The sequence below is a fragment of the Perissodus microlepis genome, chromosome 7 (assembly GCF_051167445.1).
Source record: "Perissodus microlepis isolate ML-2025 ecotype Zambia chromosome 7, ASM5116744v1, whole genome shotgun sequence".
Taxonomy (NCBI): domain Eukaryota; kingdom Metazoa; phylum Chordata; class Actinopteri; order Cichliformes; family Cichlidae; genus Perissodus; species Perissodus microlepis.
Genome location: NC_140467.1, coordinates 34,907,229 through 34,924,907, shown reverse-complemented (window position 1 = coordinate 34,924,907; position 17,679 = coordinate 34,907,229). Strand labels below are relative to the sequence as shown.

General features: G+C 40.5%; 1 protein-coding gene across 3 annotated transcripts in view; it reads left to right on the top strand.

The window, feature by feature from the left end:
• rxraa (retinoid X receptor, alpha a) overlaps window positions 1-17,679 on the top strand; it is a 106,622-nt gene that overhangs the window by 33,039 nt on the left and 55,904 nt on the right. Inside the window, exon 1 of one of the 3 annotated variants that reach the window (XM_084934801.1) lies at window positions 9,486-12,439. The exons of the other annotated variants lie outside the window; for them this stretch is intronic. Within the exon in view, the coding sequence (XP_084790927.1) occupies window positions 12,301-12,439 (139 nt within the window). The 5' untranslated portion in view covers window positions 9,486-12,300. Of the gene's footprint in view, window positions 1-9,485; window positions 12,440-17,679 lie in introns of those variants that run through there. 3 annotated transcript variants of the gene reach the window in all.

Here is a 17,679-nt window from a genome sequence, read left to right as displayed (position 1 = left end):
TGCATCTTGACCCAGATATCTCACTCCTGATTGTATCTCTGCTATGGCTAGCTGATAGAAACATCTGAATCAGCCTGCAGTGCAGCTTTTCTGGTTCCTTGAGCGTGATCCAAAGTGCCCTGTTTATATTAGACAGGCTGACTAAGTGTTGAGGGGCACTGGCCTCATCTAACCATGCACAAACATCAGAGCACCAAGATACAAGAAAATTGCATGTGTCATTTACAAAAGGACTCTTAGCCATTATTTACTGTACTATACTCTTCAAAAAATCAGTGAGAATTGTGTTCTTTATGTGCAGAATAATATGTTACAGGCTTGGATAAATCATGCAAGTACAATGGACAAAAAATATGTACTCCCAGTGGAAAAAAGCCATGTTTGATAGATTACCATAATAAACAACGAGAGTGAAAAGACATGATTTTGAGGAATACCATCTGTTGTGGCGCCTGTTTTGTTTTTTCTCTGTTTTCTAAGATGATGAAGAATCTTGAAAGCTACCATTTAGCATCTGGATGAACCTAAGATATTTGGATGAGGCCAGACAGAAGGAAGAGGTCAAAAGTCTTATTTTTTCTCTGGGACATGGTTTCCCTGTTGCTATCCTTCGCTTGCAACATCCAACATGGCTTAAGTCACGATTGAAAGTAACAAGAATGCAGAAGCGTTTAATAACCTGTAATGAATCTTTGCAGTTTCAATGTAGAGTTTGACTTTGTGGAGGTAGACATTCTCATTTTGTCTGTTTTGTCTATTACAAACATCTCCATCTTAAACAAAAATGAGATCCAGCATAATGTTACAGCAGACTTATTCACTTCTTGTTTGTTCACTGGCCTGTTTGTCAACGAGGTGGTGAGGGAGCTCAGGTGTCCTTTCAGAGTGCACTTGGGGCTCAGTGCTGTCAGGGGCAGTTCTAGCCATTCCTCTGCTAACTATGGTCAGTTGCTTCTGTCCTTGTCAATGGGATTTTGGAAAGGCAGTGGCAGCGACAGATCATCCCACTCTGTGCGTCCCCCCTCCACCCCCAGAGGAGGATAAACAGAGGGGAGAGAAAGGGAAACGGACAGTCAGGGTTGTTGGGGGGAGAGAAAGCGAGGGGTAAGGAGTTAGCAGGAGAGAGAGGACGGGGGAGATGACTGTTGGTATTTTGATGCTAAAGTGATTCGACATGCTTGGCATTATAGCTGGCTCGGTGGTGGGGGAAGGGAGAGGCAGTGGAAGCACTTGTATCCGAATGTCAATGAAGCCGATCTCATGAAGTGGAAGGTCAAAAATGTATCACTTGCCACCTCACCTCGTGCAGGCTCCGCCCTTGGACTCCTGCAAAGGGCAAAACAAGAACTGATGGGTGTAGGTTAGAGAACGAAAGGCCAGAGAGGTCTGTAAAAAAATGTCTGTTTGTATGTGTGTGTATGAGGATGGTGGGTGGAGGCATGGTGGCAGAACTCTGATATCTCAATGTCACATGTCCCTACTGCACAGCAACAGGCCCATCCGAGTGTGCTAATGCAGGCCAGCACATGCTGGGATGTGAAAGGTGGAGGGAGAAGTGTTTGCAATCCTCCGTGCTTTCTCCACAGAGAGCCACTTCCTGAGGTGCATGGAGAAAGCAATTGACGGAGTGATGGTAATGCAGTGCCTAATGGAAATGTCTTGTTGGGACATGGTGTTGGTCTGAGAAGCTGGTGGCCCTCTAGGAACTGGCTTTAGCAGCACTAAAGCTTTAGCCCCTGTTTTGCCAAACAAACAGAACAACAACTGAGATGACATCTCATGAAGACCATGGTAATTGGTTTGATTATGAGCAAAGTATTAAAGCTAGATTATTACAATTAACATCCCAGTTCCATCCCTCAGTTATGTACTCAGCAGAGACTAGAAGAGCAGGAACATAATCATGCATGTTGTAAACACTCAAACACTTTGGCCAGATTACTCAATCATTGTTGTTGATGGCTCAACAAGCAAGCTGGTGGACTTTGTGCACCTAAAATGCCATAAATTGAATTAACAGCCATACTCTTACCCACTGTCTTTGGGCTCTGAGTGCTGGGCAGACCTGGGGCATTGTTGCAGAAAGTTGACCTTTGGTGTCTGCCCGTGCAGACGGGTCAGTCAATGTGACTGTGATGGAGTAGGGACAGTGGGGAAAGAGCGCACCAAACGCCATGGGGGCATTGCGTCCAAAAGTCCATTACAGTCACTGACATTGAGCTAATCGACTGGTGTAGTTGTGCAGCAGTGGTGGCATGACTTTATACAGAGGACGGGCAAAGGAAGAGTCATATTAAGAGCTGGTGGCAGAGTCGGTGAAAGATTGCAGAGTGATGGTTGAAACTTGATGGTTTAGCATTGACACACCATCGGATGTTATTTATCAGATGGTTTTGCTGTGCGGTTCAGTTAGCCAGACCTTTATGAATCACTATAACAAGTTCACAAACATGTGGGGAAATTGAAAGGGGCAAGCTAAAGCAGCGCAATGAGATAAATTAAAATGGGTCCTGTTTAAAAAATGCAGCAGATCCAAAACAAGTGCCACGTGCTCATAGGTGCCTGTGTTTGATTTAGAGTAGTGGAGAAAAGAATGAGGTCATTCATTAAACAGAAATTGGAAACAGTCACCGGTCCAGTCTTCTCTGTAATTTTGTTTTGTGTTTTTTAGGGGCATAGGGAGGTGGGGTTTGGGTGGGTAGTCAAAACAAGACAAGGGATATTAAGGCAATCATTGTAAGTTCTGCTGTTTTGTTTTTCTCCTTTTCTGACACTTAATATGTGTCACGGGTGTCATATCACATCTTATCCTCTCATGGCTGAAGTAAGAAGGAGTTAATCATTTACACAACAGTTTTGCACTAGATATTATGAAATAATCTAGAAGACGTGGGGCATTTAGTGCCCATCTATTAATGCTGGTTAAGTTAAGAGCTCCTCACCAGCAGAACAAGAGCTTAGTGCCAGAAATAAAAGCACTGCAGGCCTAATGTTTTGCTTTTTCCAGGATTAGTCGCTGTATAGCTATGGGTGTCTTTGTGTGCTTGTATTTATGTCTCTGGACTCAAATGTGCATGTACACCTCCATTGATGTGCTGATGTACTGTATCTATTGTACTTACAATGTTGTGTTCCTTTCATCTCTTTGCCAGCTGTGGCAGATTTCATTTTAGATTTAGCGTGTACCATTCAGGGGAGTGATTAGAACGAGCTGAGCCCTCGCATTATTTAACCCCATCCGTCCACTCCCAATACCCCGCCGCATCCGAAATGACTTGTTTGGTTGCCATGCTGTGATTTGGTTTTCACCCTTCTATGTGAAGTGTTCATCGGGATGCGATTTTATAGGACATCTATGTCAAAGGCAAAATGAGCGGCAGCAGCTGCCTGTAACCCAAGCTGATAATGAGCGTGTATTTGTGTTTATTTAACACCCTCCCCGCCATCTGTTCCATGTATTGTGATACACAGACGGGGCACGTGTGTGTGAGCCTGGTGATTACACAACAGCCGGGCTAGTTTTGTGGTGGCACTGTCTCATCCGACACCAGCGCGCCGCCAGTTCCATTATTCAGACTTCGCTCAGTGGCATGACGCGCAAATCGAAACAAGACAACCAAACAGACTATTGAGTGTCAAAAACACATGTATCAAAAGAGAGAGACACAGAAAAGCTGCACACAGAGTGTAATTTTTATGCTGGTGTGCGCGCGGATGCATACACCAGCATAAACACTTGGAGATGTGCTGAATGTGAGCTGAAGTATACTTAGAGGACAGTGTCTATAGACATCATCATGTTTAATACAACAACAGCTTGCTGTGCTTTCTGGCCTCCATCTGCCTTGCCAGAGGTCACAAGGGTTAAAGGAGCATTTAGAGCTCATGGAAAAACAAACAGGTCTATTATCACCGGTTTTGTTTTGCTGTTATTCAAGCATTTTTGCTTCTGACTACCTGTCCACATAATGTTTATTTTTGAACGCAACACAATTAGTATGTGGGAGTGCAAAAATTAATGCCTAACCACAGCAGTCCTGCAGGTTACATAATGAGCACAACCCTATTCTCTGAGCAGCATGCTAAAAAGTGTATTTAACAGTTTTACAGCACTTTGTTATCTCACTGCATGAATTATGACTTAAGATATTTTTTTTATCTGAAGAAAGTATGAGAGGTTAACTTTGACCTGCTCTCGGTGTTGTGAAACTGTGTTATTGATCTTGTATTTCCCAGAATATGACCTAATATTTGTCACAAAACCTTATGCAACCTGTAGATATATACTCCTTTTTACTTATACTGTCTTGTTTACAAAAAGATTTCTGACATGTTCTGTACTTTCACAAAAACAGATTTCACATATACTGTACGTTACTTTTAAAAGTAAGCGCAGGGTTCTGTGAAATGAGGGTTAATATGTAACTTTAGAACATGTTACATTATTTAAATATGATCATTGGCAAGTTCTGTTAGTAAAAAATAAATTTTAAAAAATTTAAAATTTAAAAAAGGATCATAGTCTAAAATCAACATCAGGGAGATCATGTGTGACATCATGTTTGCAGTGGTTGCAGAGTTTTTTTTACTTCATGTTTGATCCACTACACTAAGGGTAAATAAAAAATAAAAGGAAGTTTTTCTGTTTAAAATTTTAATCGTCAGGTCCAAAACAAGATTACTGACCTTACTGTGTATTGTTGCTCAGAACTGCAACAGTGTATTGTTGAAGGCAGGAAACAAGATGAACAGGTTGCTAATCCATCATGGGGCTACCTTATTGCTTTTATTAGATACTAGTTATATCAGGGCGTACTAAAATCAATTTTGAACAACAACCCCTGAAGACTGATGTATGGTAGTGTTTATACACAATTGCAAATTCGCTGGTGTCAACGTAACAAAGAATCCAAAAAGATGCAAAAACAATACTTTTGCCTTGTAAAGTTAAAAAAAACATGCTAAAGATGGAATTCTTCTGACATGAGCAAATAATCTGTTATGGCTTTCCAGGTGTTTTCTGTAGCTCTGGATCATTACGTCAGACATCAACAGGATCTTAAGACAAAAACAGCAGCAGCAGTAAAATATAATTTTTTTTCAATTTCAATTCAATTTTATTTATATAGCGCCAAATCACAACACGCCTCAAAGCGCTTTATATTATTAGGTAGACCCTACAATAATACATACAGAGAAAAACCCAACAATCATATGACCCCCTATGAGCAAGCACTTTGGCGACAGTGGGAAGGAAAAACTCCCTTTTAACAGGAAGAAACCTCCAGCAGAACCAGGCTCAGGGAGGGGCGGCCATCTGCTGAGACCGGTTGGGGTGAGAGAAAGAAGACAGGATAAAGACATGCTGTGGAAGAGAGACAGAGGTTAATAGCAGATATGATTCAATGCAGAGAGGTCTATTAATACATAGTGAGTGAGAAAGGTGACTGGAAAGGAAAAACTCAATGCATCATGGGAATCCCCCAGCAGCCTATGCCTATTGCAGCATAACTAAGGGAGGATTCAGGGTCACCTGGTCCAGCCCTAACTATATGCTTTAGCAAAAAGGAAAGTTTTAAGCCTAATCTTAAAAGTAGAGATAGTGTCTGTCTCCCGAATCCAAACTGGAAGCTGGTTCCACAGAAGAGGGGCCTGAAAACTGAAGGCTCTGCCTCCCATTCTACTTTTAAATACTCTAGGAACAACAAGTAGTTCTGCAGTGTGAGAGCGAAGTGCTCTAATAGGGTGATATGGTACTATAAGGTCATTACGATGAGATGGGGCCTGATTATTTAAGACCTTGTATGTGAGGAGCAGGATTTTGAATTCAATTCTGGATTTAACAGGAAGCCAATGAAGGGAAGCCAATACAGGAGAAATATGTTCTCTCTTTCTAGTCCCTGTCAGCACTCTTGCTGCAGCATTTTGGATTAACTGAAGGCTTTTCAGGGAGTTTTTAGGACTTCCTGATAATAATGAATTGCAGTAGTCCATATTAGGACATGCGCAACCACATACTATCTGCTAACATGTATTTGTTAGTGGATAAGTGTATTTCCAAGGAATTGTCACTGATTAGAGTGAATTTAAAGAATGACAAGAAAACATATCAGTGCTCCAAGAAATATTCAAAATGTCCAGTAAGTATGGATGATTGTAAAAACTCCACTGCTGCTTTTATTGGGTGTGCCATATCAAATATTGAAAGATGCCAGGAAAATTTCACATAGCACAGCATGCAGTGAGGCAGACCATCATCTGGATTATTGGCAAAAAAGATTTTACTAAGTAAATGGGGAAAACCCATTTCCCGCACAGATGAAACAACAGTCATGGTGGGATGGGAGATGAGGCTCTTGCTAATATCATCTGTTGGTGAAGTAATTATTAAAATTCAGTAAATGTGGAGTCTAACATGCAAAAAAGGTCTACATGAAGGTGTGTGTATATGACACATTTTCTATTCGGCTGAAGCCCTGTAATGGAAAACATATATATTTATCAAAATATGATAAAAATAAGCTGTGAAGAAATTTGAATCAATGTATTTTCATTCGCTATCTTCTTGTGGATATAATTATTATATTTATGAAGCAATCATAATTTATCAAGCAATATTTGTTCATATGGCTCAGCTAAGATGAAACTGAAGTTCTTCTGTGTTTACCCACCCTGCAGTCTTTTTAGTTGTGCAAATTTATGCATAAAGACAGGTGGAGGAAAATACTTTCAGTCTCTACTTGAACCTACATCCTTACTTCCCTCCCCTCTTCTTTCCATCTCACTTCCCCTCCTTCCCCGTTTCTTTCCTCTGCCTCTTTTTCTCCATATGATTAGTCCTGAATCATGTTCCAGTGGATGTACTTCTCGGCCAACTAAACTAATAAATACGCTCTACATGATTGATCCTTCTGCCTGTCCTGTTTACATAGTGTGCGCTCCCCTGCGCCAAGAGGCGTTGACCTTTCACACACAGGGCAGCTCACCCTCTTTATCTCGCATCATTGTGCAGCTGATGAGTAGATCGCAGCCAATCAGGTGGGAAGGTTTCGCTCACTATAGCAGAGGAACACACTCAGATTTGCGCGAGTGGGGATGACAGGGGGAAGATGGGATGTTTTCCTCCTCTGTTCACAAAGGAATACTTTCACTGCCCCTGGCAGAAGGCTTCTTTATTAAAGGGACCAGATGTGGCAGACAGCAGTGTGTTGTAATGTAGCCACTGTGTCATGAATCAACTGCTCTGTTGATCTTGTGACCAGCCGTGCCCCCCGGTAAACTCCAGAGTTCAAAGGTTGTCTCTCAAGCTTGTCTCTAATCTGCACTCCAAAAGAGAGGAGAGGTCTAAATTGGCCCTCCGTTGGCATTACACTGGATGTACATTTCTGGGCTCATGTTTGACATTGTCTGGTACTAGCTCACCAGCTGTGAAGGGTTTCATGTTTTTCAAATTGTTGTCCGTTTCCAGCTGTCACCTTAGCTTATTATGGGTATTTTGCACAGCTTTATAGTATGAGGAAGTAGTTAATGACAGTTATTGTTCTTTGAAAAAAAATTTTCCCTCCTTGAAGGAGTGTTAACAGAGAAATAGAATAGCAGTGATACATAGCTCAAATAATGGAAGATCAGTGACACTTCAAACTGTCAAAGTTCTCTGAACTTTGACACAAGCGATTGAAGCAACAACCAGTGGGAGCTAAGTATACTGTTGATTGACATATGACAGAGTAAGGAAGGTTACCTACACAGAAATGTCTGTTATAGCAGCTGTTAGCGGCAAAGTGATACTTGACGGGGGAAAAAGCCTTACATGTGGAGAAGGTAGGCGCACAGTGTTTATCAGACCTGCAGTTTTATGAAACCATTGTAGAAAAAATCTGCTTTCCCTTTCCCACCTCTGCTTTCCCACCTCTGCTTTCTCATCTCTGGTTTCCCATCATGACATCAGCTATTCTTCTGACACCATCCAGCCCCCCCAACATTTGACCTGGTGACAAAAGGAGCCTGTCTTTTTCATCTACTTTTAATCTTACCCTCAGTATTAATATGACTACTTTGGACGTTTGCTGCTTTGAACAGAAGTGACCCTCTGCCAGCGGCCAGTCCATTCACATACATATTTGAAGAATGTTTCTGTTTCTTTATTTTTCCTTCTAGCAATCTCCCTAAGGTATGGAGGAAATGGAAAGACTGAGAAGAGCAAAAAAAGAAAGTGAGGGAGAAAGAGAGAGCGGAGATATTCTAGGGGGGATTGTGGGAACCCACTGATAAAGGCGTGCATCTTAATCCATCCTAAGGCCTGTCTTATGCTGTGCTATAAGCTTTTATGTGATCATTAGGAGTGTGTGCCCTCACGCACATCCACATGCATGCTTTAGGTATAAGTGTGTGTATGTGGCTTTGCATATTTGATATGTTAATGTTCACTGATGCTGTGGTAAAGTCTTTTTGAATCTTGTATATCAAGGCTCCTCGAGATCCTTACAGTAGATGTCTTCTATAGAAACATGGCACACCCACTCGTTTTCACAACAAGGTAACAGTACTACAAGTGGAGTGCATAATGACTTGTTTTATAGCATATAAGTATATTAAAAGTACTAATTAATGCTCTGCAATTCCTCTCTAATGCTTTGCACTAGGTAGGGATTTTCTGTGTGTGTCTCTCTCTGAGGTTATGCCTTCAGCTCCCTTGTTCCTCCTTGAGCTTTAGTGGAATTTGGATGATGTGCGCCGAGGGGAGGAGAGGAAGGAGGCGCTCATCTTGTTTCAGTGCTTTATGAGTCTGACGTGTTCGTCTGTAATTGCAGTTATGGGTGATTAAACTCTCAATGCCCCTCAGGATCCACAGCCAGCTATCAATCAGCGTCGGGCCGAGCTGCACAGCACTCAGATTGGTTCCTCTGTCTGTCTGTCAGATATCCTGCTTCATGCCGCTCTGTAACATAGCCGTATAGCGGAGCTGCAGTTTGCTATTTTCAAAATAGGCAAACACATGTTGCATTTCGAGTTTAATCAAGTGATTGTCAGAAAAGGGGAATGAACTGCAACTTTTCTATGAGGTGTCATCCTCCCTTGTTTATATTTTTCTGTTTAACAAAGCTGAGGCTTAACAAGCCTTAAGATAAGTCGGTTTGTGAATTCTTGACTTTACAGGTCACTTGCCAAGCAAAGAAGCCACTTAATGGTTAAAAATTGTAAACATTTTCTAATGTATTTTTAGTGGTTACATAAATACATAATATGCCATGTGCAAATAAAATTCCATTGAATAAATTGAGTGATTAATTATTGTTTTTGCTCTTTTTTATTATCCTCCTCGTCTATGTGTTTTAGATACTTGCTGAAGCATATATGCGAGGCAAATCATCTTTTATAATTTAACTCTAAAAGCCGATGTGTGTGGGTGGGTGGGTGTACGTGGGGCTTTTGAAATTAATAATCTGTTGATGGCTTCATGGTTTCTTTTATGTTTATGTATTCATACCCATGCTGTCATGCATGGCAAATCATTGCAGTGTGTTTGCATGTGTGGTAACATATTTATGACTTAAAACAATTGGTGGGTAGATAGGGGGATCAGGGGGGTTGGAACTTAGGCCTGCTACTTGCTCGTCTAATTGGTGAGTGTTTGCATCTGTGTGTGTTTATGAAAAATGTGCAACTTATCTACAGAGGCAATATACAACCGCGGGAGTCTTGTCCTCCTCACTATCCTCCTCTGACACTCCAATGGCAAGAGGACAGCATTTTCTCAGCTGAGAGAAGATGGCAGCCAGGCATCTGAACATTCCCTATCGCAAGGATTTGAGTCCAAGCAAAACACTTCAGTATGTGTGTGGTAAAGAGGAGTGTGCCTGTTTGTGCAAGTTATCTGCCAGTGGCCTCCTCCCATTAGTTTGCTGACTTGGTTGAGCCCTTGTCTTCTGTTGAAGGTTGTGTGTTTTCATTTCTTTGTCTCCTCCTCTGTGTTGTACTTCTGGATGCAACAAGGATAAAGAAAAGAGTAATTCACACCCTCGTTGCCCTAAGGATCCTTGTTAGATATGGCAGAGTGACCTCACAGTGGAGGATGCAGTGCCAAGGGTGTAGGAAAAATAATTTTTCTCAAAGCAAAGGCAGAAATATGAAGAAAAGAAAATAGATTGAAGTGAAGAAATGACTCCTCTTGCACCACATCTAAAGCCTTTGCCTAGACTGGAGTATCTGTCTGGGTAAAGGGCGAAGTCTGTAGAAGTTACAGACTGATTCATTTGTGAAAGCCCACATGGACACTAAACAGTATGAATACACTAAGACCTCATACACAGTGCCATTTTATTTTTTGCATACTTGTCACACTAACATGTTTTAGATAATCAAACAGATTTTAGTATTAGACAATGATGACCTGAGTAAATACAAAATGAGATTTTAAATGACAATTTCCTTTATTAAAGGAAAAAAGCTCCAAATTTACGTAGGGCCCAAGCCCTACGTTGAAAAGCAATTGCCGCTATTGTTAAATCAAAGCTAACCACATTTGTTTCTTGGAAAGCTGAGTTCAATTTCACTAGTCACAGACGTGTTGATTCAAGAAATCACGTACATAGAACCTGTCTGGTAAAGTGAAGTAGGCTAAAAGATCTCAGAAAGCAACACATTATGCCACGAGCTAAAGAAATCCAAAAACAGGTAAGCAACAAAGTCATTGGCATTTGTCAGTCTGGATAGGTTTACAAAACCCTTTCTGGGACTCCAGCGAACTACAGCGAGAGCCGTTATCTACAAATGGAGAACAGTGGTGAACCTTCCTATGAGTGGCCAGCCTACAAAAGAATGTCTCAGTGGTCATGAAAGAACCCAGAACAACATCTAAAAAAGTGAAGGTCTCACTTGCCTTAGTTAAAGTCAGAATTTATGATTTAACAATTAGAGATTCGGCAAAAATGCCCCCCCAAAAAACCACTGCTGGATTCTGATAATTCTTGAAATTAAGAAGAGGTTAAAAAAAAAAAAATGAAAATGTTAATTGGTGGTTCCCATCAAGATGTAAAAATATTCTATCGAACACGAGACTCTTTATTCCCGTTACATCTGGTGTAAAGCTAACACAGCATTTCATTAAAAGCGCTTCGTCAAACATGTACCTGAATGATTTGCTGCAACACACCAGCAAGTATATCTCTGAATCGCTAAAAAAAACCAACCCAAAAACAAATGAAGGTTTCAGAGTGGTGCTAGAAAAACTTCCAATATGGTTGAATTAAAACAATTGTACAAAGAGTGGGATGGAATTCCTCCACAGCAATGTGAAAGACTAATTGTCTGTTATCCCAAATGCTTGATTGCAGTTCTTGCTCCCAAAGCAGGCACATCCAGTTATTAGGTTTAGGGGGACTGGTGACTCCACCCCACTGTTTGCATGGATTTAAAAAAGAAGGAAAAAAATTAGGAAGGGACAAATACTTTTCGCAGTACTACAGACAGTGTATAAGTGAGTATTTAAATTTTGTTTAATAAAAATAAGAAAAAATTGTAAGTGATCGGGTTGAGTGGTATGTTAAAAGCTTCCAGTCAGCTAATGTTGGTCCATCAACCAGTAAATCCCAGTGTATTTGCCAACAGCTAATGTATTTATCCTCTTAACCCTAGTATGCTGGATTGTTATCTCAATATGAGCATTGCTTCTGCATCTTATGAGGGCTTGAAGTTTTCTTTTAAATGTTTTTTTTTTTTTTAAATATTGCAATTTGTGTTTTTGAGTCTATCAGTTTACTTTGGCTTTTCAGTGGGCAAAGGGGGGAAAAAAGCCCTTTAAGTTGGTGGAAAAACCCGAGCTGAAGCCTCTTTTGAAAGTTTTGCTGGGCAGCATGTGTTTGTTGGCAGACTGCCAGTGAAAATGCAAGAGAGGGGAAGTCAGCAGACTGGCTGTCTTCTGTTCACTGTTGTTCAGATTGACTCTGTCAGGCTGGCCTTTGAGGCCTGTAATCCAGGTGGTCTGTTCTTTGCGGCGCCCGCTTCCCTCCTCATCCTCCCTCTCTCCCTTCACCTCCGCTGCCCCATGCCCACAAACACGCCTGGCATCAGCGGCTTCCTCTCTGAGCAGTGGTGTCTTCCTTCCACCAATCACATGGCTCTGCAGTTATGGGCACATTGGTGTAAGCCAATGAACGACACCTGTTTTTCTCAGGAGTGGTTCTACATGCCAGTCATAACACCCACTTTATTTGGCCTCTGTCACAAAGCCAATCTCAACACGTAATTCACGGGCATCCAGGCCATGAGAGGCACAGGCAAGAAGAAATATGGATTTTAGCAATGGGGAAAGGACTTTCTCGAAAATTACTTTCCCAGCACAAATGTCACAGAAAATCTGTGCTGCATCATTGCATCATCGGAAAAAAGTATCATGCAGTAAAGGAACCTTTTGATAGGACTGAGGGATCATTGTTCGGTGGTAAGAGTGGAAGAATGACTCATTTTCTGCCTGAAAGCCTGAAAACTTTTCCCATGTTTCTGTGTACACCTGAGACTAGTCGAAGGGATCACATGTTTTAGCTTTTCCAACATGTATATGTTTTATTTTATTACAAAGATTTTCCTTTTTCAAGCCTGGTTAAAAAACATATAGTAACTGTCACTTAAGAGCTGCTGAGGTGTTGTCAGTCGATGCCATTCAGATTTCTTTGCACTGACCAAACGCAAACAAATTCCTGATAGTGAAGGAATAGTGAAGCTTTTTCAAAGCTTTGAAAAAGTCTTTGTGCTTCACCAAATAGCTTGTTATAAGGGTTTATTGTCTGTCATTGTAATTTTTTCTTAAGGTCAAGATTATGTATCAGATGTCTGCTTTTACACAGTAACTTTTTTTTTTTCTTTTCAATAACGTTAAACGACAGCAACCTGTGAATTTATGTGGTAAGTTTAACCTGGCTCTTCAGCCTTCAGTTTATAAAACTGTACTAAAACCTCACTTTAATAATACAAGTATTAAAGAAACCATACAAAGTGTATTTCTTTACCAAAATGGAGAAAAAACATTTGCATTAAAAAAACTATCCTTTTTTTTGTGCTTAAACTGTTGATTAAATATCTGACGCCATTGTAACCAACTCAATCTCAAGCAAGACTTAATTTGAACAGGCTGCTTGATGGAGGTCATGGCTCACTAATGTTATGTTTATAAGTTACAATTGAAAAATTAAGCAGGGCTGTGAATCTGTTGGAAATAAAGAAGCACTTGCAATTGTATACAAGCATTATTGGAGGTTCTGCTTTAGCTTAACTCCCCTTAAATTTGGCTGGTCTTTGGCTTTTTCATCAACATTACACATTGTTTTTGGTGTTGGGCTGCATATTTTTTTTACATTGTTCCTTGAAAGCCACAATCTTCTGGACTTTCCAAGAATGATGTATAGGAAGGCAGAGAAATAACAACCTTTGTGTGATTAGTGCTCTATAGGGGACTTTTTTGTAGTTAACATGAACTTTTTAGAGTCCATTGTAACCTGGACCAAAATAAATATTCAATGGTGATTTTATATCTTGTGATTTTGATTTGAAAAGAATTCGGCTAGAGTATGGTATACCAATTGAAATATGCAGCAATATATTTTTGGGGCTGTTCTGGATGACAAATAAATCTTCAGTGACCAAGGGCAGCTACCGGCCTTGAGTTGCTGAAGTTGATAAGAGTAAATAATAGTCCTAGTTGCATGAACATAGCTTTTAGAGTCAATTCTATTACATTCTTTTAAAATAACCTTGACTGGGTGCTTTAGAAAACATGCAGAGCATACATAAGTGCATAGAATAAATCAGTGGCAGATTCCTCTCCAATACCTCGAGATGCATCCGACTCCGTTGTTTTTGTTTTGCTGATGCTGTGTAAACATAGGCTAGTAGTGGTAGTCGCATCCCTGGCAAAAGAAATGGGTTTTATAATGAAAGAACATGTTCAAAAGCACAAACATTAAGAAATAGAGAGGGAGCGGGAGACAGCAAGGCTTGGAAGCTGATCGAGGTATCAGTAGAGAGGAAAAAGAACTGGCAGCACTCTAACCAGTGTGTCTTCCCAGGACATAAAAGACTTGCTGCTCCGAACAGGGATTATCCTCCACCTCTGGGGAGTCCCTGTGATGAGCAGCAAAGGCAGAATAAAAGATGTGGAAAGACATTGAAGGAAACAGTAACAGAGGAGAGGAAGTATGGGGAAAAATTAAATGTGAAAGCATGTGCACTGGGGAGGGGTAAGACACATGCATCTATAGACTCTGATCCACATATATGTCAGCTCCACTTAAGGACCTGCAGATGCTCAAGATGCTTCAGTTGACCGTGTTTGCGCTTTCTTCTTTTCTTTTCTCTTTTTTTCTGCAACCTCTCCTGACCCCATGAAAAATGGCCCATGCTGGTAATTCAGCCATGAGCCATATCCCTGTTTGATCTAGCATCTTCCTGAAAATCATCTCTCCAGGCTCAGACATTTTAAATCAAATGTGATCCTTCCTTTCTAGCAGAAAATACTTGTTGGAGATGCAGATTACAAAGGTCTACACTGCAAAAACACAGATCTTAAGGATACCTGAAGAGAAATCATTTTGTGGTTAATGGGTAATGGGTCCACCTCTCCAACATGTCAGTGAAATTCAGCATATTAGTCTTTGCAAAATCTTGCTAATAGGCAGACAAAAACACAGCATATGGCCATGACAACAGCTTGGCTTTCACCTTGATTTAAGAACAATTGTCTCTTTCATGAAATTTCCAAAGTTGTCACTTGTATTCTTCTGCAGCAAATTTGCTACACAGGGCGGTATTTAGATTTTCACTTGCTTAAATAAAATATGAGTTTTAGAACCAGCAGTGTCACTAAGCAGCTCTTTTGGAACTTGGCAGCTGAATTAATTGTTGGTTTGAAATAAAGCATTCAGGGGAGAAACGTTACGCTGTTGACACAAGCTGTTTGAGTTGTCCATCTGACTTATTTTGTTAATAATGGGCCAAAAGGTAATTGATTTTGTGTGTACTGGACAGACTGTCTGTGTGCAATAGAGCAAGAGAAGGGGGCGGATGGAGGCGTGGGGGTGGTAAGGTTGGGCCTCAGTCAATGCAACTATATTTTCATGATTTTGCTTGTTTGTCTTGGATACAGCGTGCCTCCGATCCTCTGGCCTGCAGAATTTTGTGTTTGTTTTCGGTGAGTCAATGCACTGATCCAAAGTACACTCCTCCAGTGACAGAACTGACAGAACACACACGCGTGTTCTTCAGGACACACAACCTCTGGTCTTATTGGAGCGCGTGTGTTCCCACCCAGTTTGCGAGGCCTCTTCCTGCAGCACGTACACACATAGTTTCCCATCACCCTCCGAGCGGCCCCCAGTGTTATAAGCTTTCTCTGAGAGACTTTCTCGCACTTTGTTTTCCTCCCCCAATTGAATCTCTGTTATCTATTTATGAATCTCTAGCGCTCATTCTATGTGTTCATACATCGATCAGTCCATCTCTACCCATCATTCCCATTCCCTTCATCTCTGGCTTGTTCCCCAGAGGAAGAAGGAGAAGGAGTGGGGGGTGGGAGTAGGGCAGTTCCAGCTTACGGCCAGGAGCCAGCTCCTTCTCCATTTGGATTTCATTACAAACAGACCAGCACCTCACAGCTTACAACAAAAGAATAATAATCATAAGGGGGAAAATGAGAAAATAAAAGGTGGGTGGAAGACATCTAAAAGGCTTGTAATACAGTCAGTATATTTAATCTTTCTGCTGGGGCGGGAAATAAAGCTTTGGTGTTGATTCTGTGTCTCAGAACTAAATGCGAACAATCTACTTTTGTATTTTTGTATCTAGATTTGTGTAAGAGGACAGTTACCATTTTTATAGGCTGAATACTGACTCGGCAAATGAGTGCAGGGAGGGTGGACATAAGGCTCTGTGTGGGTCAACATCTGCCTTGGGCTAATTCCAGGTGTTGCAGAGAGTAAACAGCCACATAAACAGAGCCTAGACACACAGTGTTCAGCTTTTGAAGTGTTTCAGTGGTTCCTTGACACAAATGGAAGTCGTCAATCGCCCACTGTCTCCAAACACGTTAGGAAGTGACAAATTCCTCATCCTGATGTCACCAAAGGGTAGGGACAGTTTGTTTTTGCCGTCGTGGTAATTGGTATAATTAGTCATCAGTCACTGATGGCTTTATGACTCCACCGTAAATACAAGACACCTAACATTTTCACTTCCACTCCTCCACATATAATGCCGATTTTTTTTTAATCTTCTGCATTTACATTTATTTTCCCTGCTAGCGGTGTTTGTATTAACCTTTTAAAGACTGCTCTTCATTATTTACTTTGTTGTGAGGGCTTTTTGCTGACTTTTATTGCAGAAATTGCAGAAAAAGATCAGTTAAAGTTTCTGGATTCATTTTTGACTAGCCTGAAGGTGAAATACAGAAATCCATTCAGCTGTTTAGTTGGTTTAATTATATGACTTTATTATTTGTAGTGTGGCTTGCAGTGTTCTTAAAAAGAAATACTGGCCACACAGACCTCAGATAACTTTAGTTTGTGTAGTTGCACGGCATCATCGAGCAACCTTTTATTATTTTAATTGTTGACACTGGTGCTTTTAGGCCCCTCTTATAGTCTATGTGCAAAAATAAACCACTTTGTTCTCTAATATTTTCTGAGTGTATAATATATATATATATATATATATATATATATATTTTATTATTTTTTTTTTTTTTTTTAATGTCATGCAAAATTTTCAAGGTTTGTTTTAGTGTTTTTCTTTCTTTGTCTTTCCACAAACCATTTTCATTTTATTTCATAAGCGTAACCTTGCAGAAACATGACCCTTGTTTGAAATGATGAATGCATCATTGTGCCTAGCTATGTATGAAAGTTTAAAAAAAAATTGATCTGATTCTTTGTACCCGCTGTTGCTAAATTGCATTCAGTCATGTGCTTTGCTGTCAGCTCATTATCTCTCTGTGTTTGTAAGTATATACTCGGTCGTGCGCCTTCAAGTGTGTTTTGGCAGTGAGCAAGTCAGATAAGGGTCTGTGTTGGGATATTCATCTCTGGGCTCAACAAAAGAGGAAGTTCAATGAATCAGAAGCTTCCTGGCTGTGTTGTATTTCCCCAGTTACATGTATTCATAGCAGTCTTGGCCATGAAACCTTACATGTCCTTAAAAGGTTTAAATACTTTTTTTTTTTCTTTTTTTTTTTCTTTTCAAATCTTAATCATAGAGATTTATAATATAATAAAGCAGGTGGTAAAGGTGATGTTTTCTCATCATCTTTTGTCTGAAAACTTCAAAAATCGCCTCCAAAACCTCCACATTATCTGATTAAGGTCATTCAAAAAGCCTGTCAGTCTTGACTGTCTTGAATATTACTGACCTCTTTTGACTTACTAAGCTGCTGTGGTAATGAATACTCAAACAGGGCTGAAGAACATCAGTTGCAGTGTAATCTTCTTCACCCGACAGCTGCTCTGCAGGCTGCAGAAGTAATTATCGCTCAACACCATGTCTTTGATCAACTGGTATTGTCAGTTGATGTCTATGACATAAGCCACTGACCAAAGCACAGCAAGTGAGATATATTCACTATGCTGGCTGTCATTCATTTGTTGAGTACATTTCCTTCACAGTAGCTATGTTGCTTTCATTCTTTGTGCCTTTGGC